The following is a 15,922-nucleotide window of genomic DNA, read 5'->3' on the forward strand; positions in this document are numbered from 1 at the left end:
GAACCCCTGAACTTTTCCTGGTGTGCCGCTTGCCAAAACCCCACATATTAAGCGCTGTTAAACCGTGTAATAAATTGATCATTCATACTGTATATGGGAAATATATTTTCTTTTCATAAGGACCTGAGATTCCTCCTTGAAGATGAAGCTGACTGGAACCCACCTACAATTCAGCTTGCTCATCTCTCATCCCAGTCTCATTTAAAAAGTCTCTTCACCAAGGCTGCATTTATTTAATTAAAAACACAGTAAAAACAGTAATATTACTCATTCTGTGTGCCTGGGTCAAAACATTATCATTATTATAAATAATATATATATATATAATTTGTATAGCTCATTTTAAGCAATCTCACATTCATATGGGTAATAAATGAATATAAAAAATGTATCCCATACAATAAAAGTGTTAAGGCATAAAAGCATATGAAATGTAAAATAATGCATATATTTTATGCAGTTTCCAGTGAAATATTAGTATCAGTTCACAAAGAAATTAATCTCGGTGACAAGTGACTTATTTTCATTCACAGTCAGCATTCTTTGTAGACTATTGGGTGATTTCAGCCTTGTCCGAGGTGGGACTCGAACCGACATAATTCACATCAGCGATTTGCCCTGTGTAATAAATAAAAGGCAATTGTATCTACAAAATATGAATATCAAAGATTTGACTTTTTCCTTCTCCCCTTCCTCAAATTATTGCACATTATATGTACATGTATTTATTGTTTCCTTAGTTACTTTTGGTGTAATAAACAATTTCAAGTAGTTGTTTTATCTTGCCTAAACACCTTGTATTAATATCATTTCTAAAATTCAGTTGTGCATATTTTGAATTGTTCCAAGTTTGCAAAAATGTACCAAAAACCTATGATTTATAATCAAAAAGAGTATACACAATTATTTCACACCCACTCTTTGTTTCATAAATATTACAAACACACACAAGATGATTTTGCTCCTTTTTATTTCTATTAACTTCATTATGTACAGTTTGCACACTACATATTTGTGGCCTTGGTTATAATACACCTAAAGAATGTAATTAATGCACCCTATCCAACCATAAACTCACAAGCGTCACACACACACACACACACACACACACACACACACACACACACACACACACACACACGCACACACACACCTGGGCTTGACTGATTTTTGTTATCCAACAGTGTGAATACTAGTATACCCAAAACAACCTTATTTCATTAGTATTATGTTGTGTTCATTTTTAACCAGAGATTATTTCTTTTGGGATCTGACTGGCTGCATTTACACTGCAAGTCTTAATGCACAGATCCGATCTTTTGACCAGATCCTTTTTTTTATTTTATTTTTTTAACTGTTTACTCTCACTTTAGACAGGACTTGTATCTGATATCTGTGTTTACATTAATTCCCGCCCAATATGATTTTCGGTGATCGGTTTACTATCCACACACGGTAGCGTGAATGGCCGTGATATTACAATTATTTACGTAATTCCTGTTGGGTGGTCGTGATTATTTGCCAGCATGGACAAGAGAACAGCTGTCATGACTCATGAATGTTTAGCAGCGCAAAGTCTGACGGAACAGATATATAGTCCGGAGAATATTTTCGTTTATCTACAGCTCAGATCTAGAATTCTGAAGTGAAATAAAGTAGCCCAATTTTTAATGAATTCACCAGAGAGAGAGTTTATAAAAACTTTCTCTGCCCATGACTTTTATTGTTTATAAAGGTCATGAGAAGAGGTTAAAAACCAGCTCTTGAATGTTTCAATGTTCGCGCAACTTCTTTTCTTTACAAAGATAAATATTAAGTTCCCACCTCAATAAAAAGCTGTGAGCGAGCGCATACAGGCACGTCTGCCTCATAATACAACATTAAAAAGCTATCTTTGTGAATAAACGTGTCTTCCTCGCCTTGTGGTGGCTTGGAATTCAAAGGGGAATCGGATATGCGTGTTTAGACGTGGGTCGGATGTCCAGATATCGGATATCTGATTTAAAACCACATTTGGAAGTGGAAGATGCGGGGAAAAAACGGATTTCGTGCGGAATTTTTTGTTTACACATGGGCAACCAATTCCGATCTGTGTCAGATGTGAATGAAAGATCAGATTTGTTGTGCCAGTGTAAACGCAGCCACTGATCATAGGCCTCAGTGATCTTTTTTTGAATGAAAAAGTTCACTCAAGAGTATTAAAAAAGAAAACTAAAACTGCATGAGCGCACACTAGCTATGTTTCCATCCAAAGTTCTATCAGATCCAAAAAATTATACTTTTAATGACCAAATTTGCAAACAATTCCAAAGTCATTTTTGACCGGGAACACCAAATTAGTGAAATGATTTTCAGCACAGCGGATTGTTAATCCATTGTTAATAAAAACACACCAGCTGTGCCATTATTTACGAGACATGCGAGAACCAATGTTTTTTTTTACATCTCTGATGCCAAACCTGATGTGACATGCCACACTCCAAAGGACAGCGATTACTTCAGAGTTTTGAGAGCTACAGTAGAGAAGAAAATTTACAGCAAATAACAACTACACTCTTTAACGCTGGACTATCTTAATGGTGCTTTTTTTGGCTCTTGTTTGGAGCTTGCCAGCCCCTGTTCCCATTATAACAAAGAACACTCTGGACAATCTGCTAAAAATCTCCGTGTTCCACAGAGGAAAGTCTCAAGTTTGTGAGAAAGTTCCCAGTTTTTCGGAAACCAACTATTAAAGCTTCCAACACCATTCTTTCCATGCATCACCTTACAACAAATATGATAAAGTATGTAATTGTTAAGCATATTAATGCAGATATAGAACTGCTAGCCCCCCCCATATCCCCGCAAACAAATCACAACCTTTACTTCGGCAAATTTGGACAATGCTTTTTCTTATGAGTCAGCAGAGTACTTAACCGGCCGAAACACTTCTCACATGACGGGCACTTGTACGGCTTCTCTCCAGTGTGCACTCGCTCATGGGCTTTCAGGGAATCAGAAACCGTGAAACACATTCCACATTGTGCGCACTTGTAAGGTTTCTCGCCAGTGTGAATTCTTTGGTGCCTTTTCAAGTATATGATTCTCGTAAAGGCTTTCCCGCAGTCAAAGCACACGTGAGGTTTCTCGCCGGTGTGGATTTTCTGGTGCTCTTTAAAATTGTGGAGCCATAGAAAACCTCTGCCACACTCAGAACAGACAAAGGGCCTTACGGTCTCATGGGTTTTCTCGTGCTTCTGGAGATGTCGATTCTCAATGAAACTCTTTCCACACTGAGAACAGTGGTATAATTTCTCTCCTGAATGCTTTTTCATGTGACCTACTAGGTTTCCATGATAGATGAAACTCTTCCCGCATTGAGGGCATGTGAAAGGTCTCTCTCCGGTGTGAAGTCTTATATGAATCTTCAGGTTTCCTTTATGTGTGAAATGCCTTCCACACTGACGGCAAGTGAAAGGCTTCAGTCCGGTGTGAATTTTCATGTGATGCAGAAGGCTTCCTTTGTGTGTGAAACTCTTTCCACACTGATCACAAGCAAAAGGCTTCTCTCCAGTGTGAATCCTCATGTGATCGTTAAGATTGTCTTTATGTATGTAACTCTTCCCGCACAGCTGGCATACGTACGGCCTCAAGCCAGTGTGAACTCTTAAGTGATTCTTAAGGCTTTGCTTATGAATGAAACTCTTCCCACACTGATCACATGGGAAGGGTTTATCTACAGTGTGAAGTCTGTAGTGCTCCATCAGGTGTTCCTTACACAAAAAGCTTTTCTGACACTGTTGGCACGTGAAAGGCATATTGACCGTTTTTTGAGCTCCAGTTCGCACTGGAAACACGTTTGCTGTAGTCTCTGAGCAATTTTCTCCAGAGTGAGTTCTGAAGTGATCCATCAGGTGCTCTTTAGACTCAAAGTTCCTTTTACATTCAAGACAGGAGAAGAAAAATCCACTTCTATGAGCTCTTTTGTGCCCAAACCTTCTCCCAGACTCGGAGCAACTTAAAACCTGCTGTCCGGTAAGGACAATCTGAGGTTCCTCATTCTGATGTTTCTCGTCCACATTCTGTTCATCACTTTCCTCTTTCACTTCTGTCTGCCCTAATGTGAACATAAGAAGAAAAAGTTAAAATCACAAACTGATGATTGTCAAGATAGTGGAAATAAAATTAAGAAATATTCCATGCTCAGTACAAGATTAGCTCAATCGACTGAATCTGTGGTTCAAGAGTATTATCCACCTGTCCCTACTTTACTTTTAAAACAACCGGTTACAGTGAAGCACGGAAAATGTAAGTGAATTGGCTAATTTTAATAACCATTAAAATGCCTACTTTTTTGTAGTATAGCCATGAAACGTAAACCATATGGGGGAAACAAATGCTTCATAACTTCATAAACTGCTCAAATAATACAGGATTGTTAGTGTAAGTGCTGTTACAATCCTAATATATATATATATATATATATATTTATTTATTTATTTATATACACACAGACCCTTTCCAAAAAATTTGAATATCATGGAAAAGTTTATTTATTTCCATAACTCCATTCAAAACGTTAAACTTCCATAGATTATAGATTCAGGGCCCACAACTTAAACGATTTCAAGTATTTAGTTGTTTATTTGTACATAATTTGGGCTTCCAGCTCATAAAACCCACGAAAACAGGATTTCAAAAAATTTGAATATTACATGAAATCACACAGTAATCACACAGTAATACCATGGTCATTGAACCAGGTTTTGGTTCTTTTGGCAGTGTGGGCAGGTGCAAATCCTGCTGGAAAATGAAGGAAGCATGAAGTGCTCTGGAAATGTCCTGGTAGACGACTGCGTTGACTCTGGATTTAATAAAGCACAGTGGACCAAAGTCCTCTTTTCTGATGAGAGCAAATTTTACATCTCATTTGGAAACCAAGGTCCCAGAGTCTGGAGGAAGAATGGAGAGGCACACAATCCAAGATGCTTGAAGTCCAGTGTGAAGTTTCCACAGTCTGTGTTGGTTTGGGGAGCCATGTCATCGGCTGGTGTTGGTCCACTGTGCTGTCCACTCAACGCAGCCGTCTACCAGGACATTTCCAGAGCACTTCATGCTTCCTTCAGCAGACAAGCTTTATGGAGATGCTGACTTCATTTTCCAGCAGGATTTGCACCTGCCCACACTGCCAAAATAACCAAAACCTGGTTCAATGACCATGGAATCACTGTGTAATTTCATGTAATATTCAAATTTTTGGAAATCCTGTTTTCGTGGGTTTTATGAGCTGGAAGCCCAAATGATGTACAAATAAACAACTAAATACTTGAAATCGTTTAAGTTGTGGGCCCTGAATCTATAATCTATGGAAGTTTAACGTTTTGAATGGAATTATGGAAATAAATAAACTTTTCCATGATATTCAAATTTTTTTGAAAGGGTCTGTATATGTATGTGTGTGTGTGTGTGTGTGTGTGTGTGTGTGTGTGTGTGTGTGTCAAGTCAAGTCAAGTCAAGTTTATTTGTATAGCGCTTTTCACAATACAGATTGTATCAAAGCAGCTTCACAGTATTAAATTAAAATAATACAACAAAGTTTGTTTCAAGAGGAATTCATTGATCGACAAAATTAAACCAAATATCCCCAAAATATCCCCAACTGAGCAAGCCAAAGGCAACAGTGGCAAGGAACCGAAAAACTTCATCAAGTGACCTAATGGTGTCCTAAAACTCCATCAGGTGACCTAATGGAGAAAAAAAAAACCTTGGGAGAACCCAGGCTCAGTCGGGGGGCCAGTTCTCCTCTGGCATTTATGAGCTAGAGGCCGGATTGTAGTTTGAACTGTAGGATTATATGAATGCCTGGCTGAAGAGATGCGACTTTAATCTAGTTTTAAACTGGGAGAGCGAGTCTGAGTGTGTGTGTGTGTGTGCTTTTAAAGTGCCCGTTATGTTTCTTTCCAATATTCCCTTTCATGCAGTGTGTGATATAGCCGTTTATAAATGTAAACATTCTGCAAAGTTTCAAGTGCACAATAAATAAAAGTTATTGTCTCTCAAAAGGAAGAATCGACTCTGAACCGCCTAAACAAGTCGTTTTCCCACTTCGTTATACATTACTAGAAAATACATTTGCATAATGGCCCGCCTATGTTGTTCGTTGTCCACCTGCAAACAACCTGACCAGCCCTCAAACACGTCATTTTACTGACAACTGCGGGATTTGCAAAACGCTTGCTCTTGAAAGATGAGTTGGTAGATTCCTCCAGTCTCCAGTGTCACATGATCCTTCAGAAATCATTCTAATATGATGATCAAAGGTGTCAAGTACCGAAGTACAAATACTTCATTACCTTACTTAAGTAGAAAACTAGACATTTTGGGTATCTATACTTTACTGGAGTAATTATTTTTCAGCCTACTTTTTACTAACGGTGCAACGGATCGTCATTGATCCGTGATCCGTTCGGATCAATATCTTCGGTTCGGCACTCACGTGATCCGCGGATTGATTGATGAAAAAAAAGTTGTGCGCATGTTCAGTCCACACACAGCGTGGTCATGGCGAGCGTTATGAACCGCAGAGAACGTGACGCCTCATTCGCGCCGCAAAACCTCCAGACGTGCGTAAACGCGTCTTTACATTGACTTCACTCGCGCCAGACACTCTATTCACGTTTGGTGTGAACGCAGCATGGGTGACGGCGAGAGAGAGAGAGAAAGAGTGCCTGCGAGTGCGAGCGAGCAAGGTAATACGTTGTCAAATATGTTTAAACTTAAACGAACTACACAAGTAGTTATGTCTCTTTGTATTAATTTGTCCTGTTATTGACATAGGCCTAATGCGCGTCATCATTGACAAAATGCGCAACCAGATGTTCGAATAATTCGAATAGGCCTATGTGTTTTTTAGAGGGAATATCGAACGTCATTTTTGAGCAATTTTGACAGCCCTATATGAGAGTGGAAACACAAAGCATTGGTCCATGTTTAAAGGAAGGAGATGCCTTTTTATGTTGCACTTTAAGTTGTTTTTCATTAATTATGTTAAAAAGAAGATATTATGCCTTGTGCACTTTAAGTTGATTTTATATATTTTAATTTAATAATTTAAAAGTGTTAATAAAAAAATAAAATAAAATTTTGCTGATCCGAAAAATGATCCGATCCGTGACTCTGATCCGAGAAACGATCCGAACCGTGAGTTTTTTGATCCGTTGCACCCCTACTTTTTACTTCTACTCCTTACATTTTCACGCAATTATTTCTACTTTCTACTCCTTACATTTTAAAAATAGCCTCGTTACTCCCATTTCATTTCGGCTTGTTTTCATTCCGGCTTATCATCGTAAAAAAACAAAACAAAAAAACAATCCAGATAAATCGCGCCATCCAGATAGAGTGAATTTGATTGTGGTTGGATGAGAAGTATAAACATATACCATTCTGACACCCTACTGGTTTGTACGCGATCCATCGTGTCCATTGTCTGCCTCTAAAGTTTTTTGGGCGGGTGGACAAAATTTGGGCTGGTTTGGGGTCAATTCGGCGGTTTTCAAACATCTACATTTTAAAGTTTAATGGTTAAAAAAAATTAACTAAAGTGTGCATGTAGTCCATAAAATCAGTCATCATGACATTACTAAACACACACGCCCAGGCAGAGTCAGCTGGCATTGGTGTTGATGTCACAGACGAGCCAATCAGCGATCAGCAGGAAGATGCAATTTACCTCGATAATTTGTAGCTGTATATTCAAGTGATCGGTAATGCCAAAGTGACATACATATACAGTAAGTTGTATCAGTAAAGAGTGAGATAGTGAGAAAACTCTAAAAACGTACTCATGTGGTGAGAGATATCCGCATATATGCGGCTGAAACAGTAGCCTAGTGCATCCCAAATTTTTCAATTTTTTTTTTAAGTTTAGATGATCTCTTCTCTGCAATGGTAGTAATTTTGTCATGATCATTGCTCACTAAAAATGGCACTGACTTATCTGCTGGCTAAATTAATAAATATAATATAGCTAAATCTCAGTGTATCATTTATATCAGCAACATATTTCTTTGTATCGCCCAGCCCTAAAACTGCTCAATATTAAAGCTTATATGACTTTTTGTTAAGCTGCTTTGAAACGATGTGAATTGAGCGCTATACGAATAAATTTGACTTGACTTCACTTGATATAAACCTAGCCTATATATATCGTGGCCACGAATGAAGAATTTGTTCCCCATATTTAGCAGCACGTAGCCTAGGCCTATATTACACAGCGTTCTGCCTGAAGTAGGGATGTCAACGATTAATCGACGATCGATTAATTGTCGATAATACATTTAATCGATACAACTTATCGATCATCGATTAAGCAGGTCTTCATGCGTGTGCGTGCTGCTGCTCAACCGCGAAACATGTAAAGCGAGCGCCCCGGAGTTATGTTTGGGACCATTTTACACCTTCATCATGACTATAAGTTTGCGTGTGCATTCGCAGCCTTTTGTTTTGTGCAAATGTAAGTTGTAATACTGTTTATTTTGTGTATGCCTATCTATATCTGACTGATCTCATATTGGATGCATTTGGTTAAGAATTAACTCTGTAGTAAAGCGTCAGCTTCAGCGCGCGCAGCTCAAACGGCAGTGCACGACTAATAATGACTATTGAGACTGTAATATTACATAACATTATAAAGATTACAATATTGTAATAAAACATTGTGAATTATTTGGGTTTAGTTGCCGTGTCGCGTTGCTCCAGGAAGAGCGCGTCCACAACATGAGTAGTTCTGAATGAATGGCACGTAACTTAGTTCAAGTTCACTTGTGCATGAATTTGCGTCATTTTGTGCAGATATAATTTGTAATATTATGTTTATTTTGAATATATCTGATTAATCTCATATAGGATGCGTTTCTTTTAGATAAATAACGTGCTAGCAAAGTGCTCCAGTTTAACGGTAGCAGATTCATTCAGCGCGTCCACAACAGTCACACATTCTAAGCGCATATGAGGCGGCGTTGGTGACACGTTGTATTAGTAGTTATATTTGATTATTAAATAATTAATTTAATTATCAATCACATCGAAACATTTTACAATCCTACAAGCCCTTTATTTATATTTAAAACCATTCTCATTGATTTGGTGAGGAACATAGCGTTTTGAGCAGCATTTGCAGACCCTTGTCATGCTGTTGGCCATAGCTACTGCAGACGCATATCGCAGTATTAAGGCTAACGATTAATCGATTAATTGATCGTTAATTTAAATGACGATCGATCATGGGAATTTGTGAAAATTGACATCCCTAGCCTGAAGCGATTGTTTGTACAGTAAATTAATCTACCTTGATTTGTGTTTATCCAAGATTAATTCAAGTTAATCAAAACATTATCCAATTGATCATAGTTATCAATTATTATAAAACGGACAGTTCCAATCTTTGATTCTGATTGGTCAATAGCTGTGTTCTGTTTTATTCACGATTAAACACGGCGATGACCGCATCACCCAACGGTTCTATGTATTATTACACAACACCCCTAGCAACCACTCTTAGCAACTTATGGCTTGTTTCCACTGAGCGGTATGGTACGGTAAACCATGAATCGGCTAGCGTTTCCACTGCCATCAGTACCTTACTTAATAGGCGTGGTGTAGCCTATGCCGGAAAGAAGCGATCGACGTCATTTTCGTGCGAAGAAGAAAGCGACATAAACAACAATGGATGACATACAGCAGATCTTGTTCTTGCTTCTCGGCATGTTTGTCACAAGAAGACAAGCGCCGATATTAGGCGGTTCTCAATAGCAAGTACACAAAGTTCGGACTTGCCAAGTCCGACTCAGAGAAAGTCCGGTAATTCTGCTAATGGAACAGCGCGTTCTCGAAAGCGTCACTCAACTCGCTCTGCTACTCCGGTTATCTTTGTATGTATTTTAGGCAACAATAAAATGAAATATGTTATAAAACACCACACTGCCTCTTTACGTTTTCATTTAAAGAAATCTTAAACATTATAGCCACACAAATGTGGTTCAGGCAACGCGTATTGATTATGTATAAGCCCTACGGATCGCAAAAGCTGCTTCCAAATCTTCAGTCCTCATTCTCCTGGATCTGTCTGCTGCCTTCGACACGGTGAATCATCAGATCCTTCTGTCCACCCTCTCATCACTGGGCATCACAGGAACCTCACTCCACTGGTTTGAGTCCTATCTCACAGGTAGGTCCTTCAAGGTCGCATGGAGAGGCGAGGTATCCAGAGCACATCAGCTGACCACAGGGGTTCCCCAGGGTTCAGTTCTTGGTCCCCTCCTCTTCTCCATCTACACCACATCACTGGGACACATCATACAGGCACACGGTTTTTCCTACCACTGCTATGCTGATGACACACAGCTCTTCCTCTCCTTTCAACCAGATGATCCCACAGTAGCTGCACGGGTCTCAAGCTGTCTGGCGGACATCTCCACATGGATGAAGGAACACCACCTGCAGCTCAACCTGGCAAAGACTGAGCTTCTCGTCCTCCCTGCCAATCCGTCTCTACAGCACGACTTCACCATCCAGCTAGAGTCATCATTAATCACCCCATCAAGATCGGTCAGAAATCTTGGAGTAACGTTTGATGACCAGCTGACCTTCACAGATCACATTTCAAAGACAGCTCGATCATGCAGGTTTGCACTGCACAACATCAGGAAGATCAGGCCTTTCCTAACTGAGCATGCAACACAACTTATCGTCCAGGCCCTGGTCATCTCTAGGCTTGACTACTGCAATGCCCTTCTGGCTGGACTCCCAGCATGTGCGACCAAACCCCTACAGATGATCCAGAATGCTGCAGCTCGTCTTGTCTTCAACGAGCCCAAGAGGGCCCACGTCACTCCTCTGTTCATCTCTCTGCACTGGCTACCTCTAGCTGCTCGCATCAAGTTCAAGGCACTGACGCTTGCTTACAGAACTATCACAGGCTCAGCTCCCTCCTACTTTCACTCACTCCTACGAGTCTACATCCCTACCAGACACCTACGATCGGTCAACGAGCGACGTCTCGTGGTTCCATCACAGAAAGCCACAAAATCACTTTCCAGAACATTCTCATTTACAGTTCCATGCTGGTGGAACGCTCTCCCCACCCTCATCCGGAATGCAGAATCCCTGACAACATTCAAAAAACAGCTGAAAACCAATCTCTTCCGTGAGCACTTAACCTTATAAAAAAAAAAAAAAAAAAAAAAAAAAAAAAAAAAAAAAAAAAAAAAAAAAAAAAAAAAAAAAAAAAATCCTTTCCCTTTGAAACATCACTTATCAGGCTTATGCTACTCTGAATAATACCAGAACTTCGTATTTTGAGCACTTCCTGCGTTGTTGTTGCTTTTGCCTCTTTATGATGACTCGCTGAACTTAGTCCTAATTTGTAAGTCGCTTTGGATAAGGGCGTCTGCTAAATGACTAAATGTAAAAATGTAAATGTATAACGTTAGCCTATTTATAACAAAACTAAATATAAAATACAACCCTGCCTCTTTTCGTTTAAATGTAAAAAAATATTTAAAACATATTAATATGGTTCAAGCAATATGTGCATTTGTACTCTGATCATCTTCACTGTAATAAAATTTTAAAAAGACAAAACTCAACCCTGTCTCTTTTTGTTAAATTTCAGTTTTATCAATAAGTCATTATAAAAGTATAAGTAAAAAGTACAAGCAGCTTTACAATAGGAAATAAAGCAAACAATTCAGTCAAACATACAAAGTTAGCGCTCTAGTCTAACGTTACAACGGTGGATCACAACCTGGATACAATTTTCATAAAGATTTATAAATAAACCACAGATTTGAGCTTTAAACAACTACATTCTCACCTGAAAAACTCTTAAAATTACATTTCGTGACAATAACAGTTGTATTATATTTCAGCTGTATAGAGCTCGGGCGTAGACGTTATGGAATGGTGCATTGTGGGTAACGGCGGCCATTTTAGAGGCAACGCAAAAGCCGGTTTGGAATAAGGTAATAGCGTAGCCGGCCGGTCTCCACCGGCACCGAGAAAGAAAGAGAAAGAGTTAAGGACCGTGACAAAAAAAGTTGTCTATACCGTATACTGACAAACTTAATAATGAAGCCAAACAACGCTACAAAAAAAAACAAAAAAAAACGATTATAGGCGGAATCGATCCATATGAACTAATTATGAAAGTTTACCAAGCCTCAGTTTCCCTGATATTTTCTCCTACCTGGTCTGTGGAGTGAGCGCTTACACCTCCGATCCAGGGCCGGATTAACAATTTCCTGTGCCCTGGGCAACAACATTCAATTACCATTTTAATTACCTACAGTACATCTACTTTCGTACCGTGATTACCACAATGCATTGCGACGTGACGTAACGATCCCGAACTCTTTATTTAAAAAATTACGCTTCTTATGTTGTCATTCCCCTTGTAGCACGCGCAAGTGACGACACTGTCAACCAATCAATGTTCTGCAGTGAGTCTAGCTCCACCCTTTAGTACCGTACCACTGTGCTAGGTACCCCAACGGAAGAGTACCGAAAAAGTGGTACGGTACGGTTCGGCATTTTGATACCATTCACAACTTTTGACAGTGGAAACGGAAATAATTGCGTACCGTACCGGTCAGTGGAAACGAGCCATTAAACATATGTTTGATCTCATTGATATTTTTCATTGAAGCTAGAGTAGAGTATTGTGAGAGATCGAGTAAGCGAGTGTACCTGTATTTACAGTAGACATAGCATTTTCCTTCAGGTCAGTCCTATATTCATAATAAAAAGAAATCAGTTTGAATGTCCGCTGCATATCTTGTCCTTTTAACAGTCAAGGGGTTTTCCCGTGCCCTAGTCATTTGCGTCTTGCTTCTCCGTGTTCACAAGTTTGAGTCCTTTCAATGTAAAAGTCTTCTCTACTGACTGACTCAGTCATAAAGACAGTTTTTGCCGCCATCCAATGGCGAAATAATGTATGTAACTTCTATTGCTGTTTATTGGCGTTTAGTGATTTTACTTCATGAAAGTTTATGAAAAATAAACCGCCTAATAAACGCCCTTCAGCCGTGACTTATTAACGATACAACACAGCCTCTTGTACCTTATTGCTTACATATTTCTGTAGTGTGGCCAAACAGCGCGTAGTAGATCATTCATAAACTCACATAAAGGAATGCGCATGCTCGCATCAAGCGTCTACGCCAATAAGATTACTGTATTATATAAACCAATGAAATTGGGTGTGGGCGGGGCGACACACTCTGGGGTCACTCCTTTGGGCTGGTTGTGTGTTTTGGGCAATATTCCATTAGGATTTTTTTTTTTTTACATGCCAACCAGTAGAGACCCACAGGGACCATTACAGTTTCCATCAAAACCGAAACAATTCCCATTGTTGTTGTTTTTTCCCAGCAGGGTAATCTTATTTTATCAAAATGGTGCGCGTGGGGCTTTTCCTAGGCCCGTCGCCGCGAACTGCTACTCTCATGAACGGTCAATTATTATTATTATTTTTAAATTAGATGATTTGTTTTCCTCCAAATCCTATCGTGTGCCTTCAGAAATGGATTATACTGAGTCACATGATACTTTCTCGATCGATTATGTCATTCTTGTATTATTGCCGTCAGACCTAGCACATATTTATAAAACTAGTCATGCACGTTATGCCATGCATCTTCTTCCCTCTAAAGTTACATGTCAATGTATGCCATCTAATCTAACGTTAACTGTTATTTCACAGCCACCAAAACTAGCAGTGAAGCTTTGTTACCGAACGCAGTAAATAATGAAGCATCAAACCTCTTTGTTCATCAGTCTGCTCAGTTTTCACTCGCCATGGCTCTGGAATCGTCATTTCTTCACTCTCCTCTTTTATAAAGTCCATCTTTACAATTGTATGTGACGAAGACATGATGTGATACAGCTTGAGTTATTTGGGCCTGTTCAAACGCGGGTCTTCACGCTCAGAGTAACAGTGATATATGAGATATTTTTATCCGATTCGCATAACTCCTACTGTTCACTAGATACACGCGTCCTTCTGAGAATATCCAGAGTCAGACGTTGTATATCTTTACTTAATACCTGCAGCTGTCCACTGTAAAGTGTGCTGTTGTTGAGCGATACACTCACTGAAGATAAGAAGATAACGCTAGCGGAACAAGATGGCAACGCTACTTTCTTCTTCTCGAGTTTCAGTGTTTGTTTGTAGTAGTATCGCTGCCTACTGAACTGGAGACTGGCGTGAGAAGGCGTGATGACGCAGGGATGACGTAGACAACCCGAAAGTTTTTTATTTTTATATGATACAATTTTATATATTTTTTTAATATTTTTATAATGATATAATATACAGATGAAAATATAAAAACATCTTCAGGAGGATATTAAGGAGTGTCAACAGAAATGTTCACATATAACAGATAAGAAAAACAAATACAATAAAAGGGTAAACACAAGCAAATTTGATTTAATCTAAAAAAAATAAATAGCTAATGTTAAATAATAAGAAATTAATAAGAAAACAGAAACATTAATAAGCAGAGGGAAGCAAACTAAGCCTCATCAACAGAATCATTACAGAAATGATCATATTGTTTCAAGAATATGTCACATTTTATTTATTTAAATACAAATATTTGAGAACCTCCCTCAATTAAAAAATGTGAGAGAGTAAGAAGTGAGCCCGAAAATGGCAAAAAAAAAAAAAAAAAAAAAAAAAAAGAGGTTATATTCCTTAGACTTGTTGTAAGCGTTAGTATAATAGTAAACAATATCTTTTGAATTAAAACATTGGGCAAATCAGCCCTTTAGTGAACTGGAGTTAAATATTGTTTCTAAAAATAAAAAAATAAAATAATTATTGGAAATTGAATGCCGTAATTTGTGAACATGTTTGTTTATTAATTTTATTCATTTAATTATTATTATGTTATAGATTTATTTAGATTTTTTAAATTACTTGGTGGACATTTTTTTTTCAAGGCACGTAAATACTTAAAAAAAATAATGAAAGGGGTATTACTAATGCATTTTATTTTGTAGAATAAAATGAGAAAATATCTTGAGCTTGTGTTCACCTTATTTCAAACATTTTCAAAACCGACAAATCGACTTCAGGATGATGGAAGCAGAAAGTCTAAATGCAAACTCGTTTCTGGGTTTCAGGATTCTTGTGGATCGATTCCTGTGGCGCTCTATACCTTTACACACACACACACACACACACACACACACACACACAAAATACATCTGTAATTATTTAATCTATATGGTCTAATACAGGATCTCTTGTATGTAACCCCTCTTGTTTTTACCAAAAACATTTCTAGAGGTTTAATTTGAATGTTAATAATAATAAATTGTATGTTACATACATTGTTGTATGCCTATACAAGTCCTATCATGATCAAAATGTGAGATATTAACATTTTATAGAATATGATATAATAGTGTGCTTATTTACTCATTTGACAATGTTGAAGTATGGAAATTAGAGGTGGAAATGGCCAATAATTAATCATAATAAAAATTATAAATAAATAAATTTATAATAACAATAACAATATTTATTTTTTATTTTTTTTTTATTTTTTTTAGCAATAATATACATAGGCTGCATTTCGGCCACTCATAAAAAGTTAACATTATACACAACTACAGATGCAGACGATCCCACTACAGAATGGATGGAAGATACAAATAATTTTAACTGTCCCCATTTTAAGTGATAGTATAGGGCTGAGCAAATGTGGGTGCAATACAGCCCTCTGTTACAGTAATCCCTTTAACAGTATACATGTGAATTGATCATGGAACAATGCTCTTGATTGCCACAGTATGCTAATGCCTATCTGGTGCAAGAGATCATTGTTATACGAATTGAGGACTTTTCGTGACAATTCAGGGGCAGGACGGTCCT

At 38.2% G+C, this 15,922-nt stretch overlaps 1 protein-coding gene across 1 annotated transcript; it reads right to left on the reverse strand.

The window, feature by feature from the left end:
- Nucleotides 1–953: 953 nt before the first annotated feature.
- LOC309501782 (uncharacterized protein) lies at nt 954–14,207 on the reverse strand. The gene is made up of 2 exons (XM_082174044.1): nt 13,801–14,207; nt 954–4,096 (listed from the first exon to the last, which is right to left on the reverse strand). The coding sequence occupies exons 1-2, from the start codon at nt 13,910–13,912 to the stop codon at nt 2,862–2,864; spliced, it is 1,347 nt and encodes a 448-aa protein (XP_082030170.1). The 5' UTR covers nt 13,913–14,207; the 3' UTR covers nt 954–2,861.
- Nucleotides 14,208–15,922: the final 1,715 nt, after the last annotated feature.

Source organism: Leuciscus leuciscus (genome assembly GCF_965113295.1).
Source record: "Leuciscus leuciscus genome assembly, chromosome: 6".
NCBI lineage: Eukaryota > Metazoa > Chordata > Actinopteri > Cypriniformes > Leuciscidae > Leuciscus > Leuciscus leuciscus.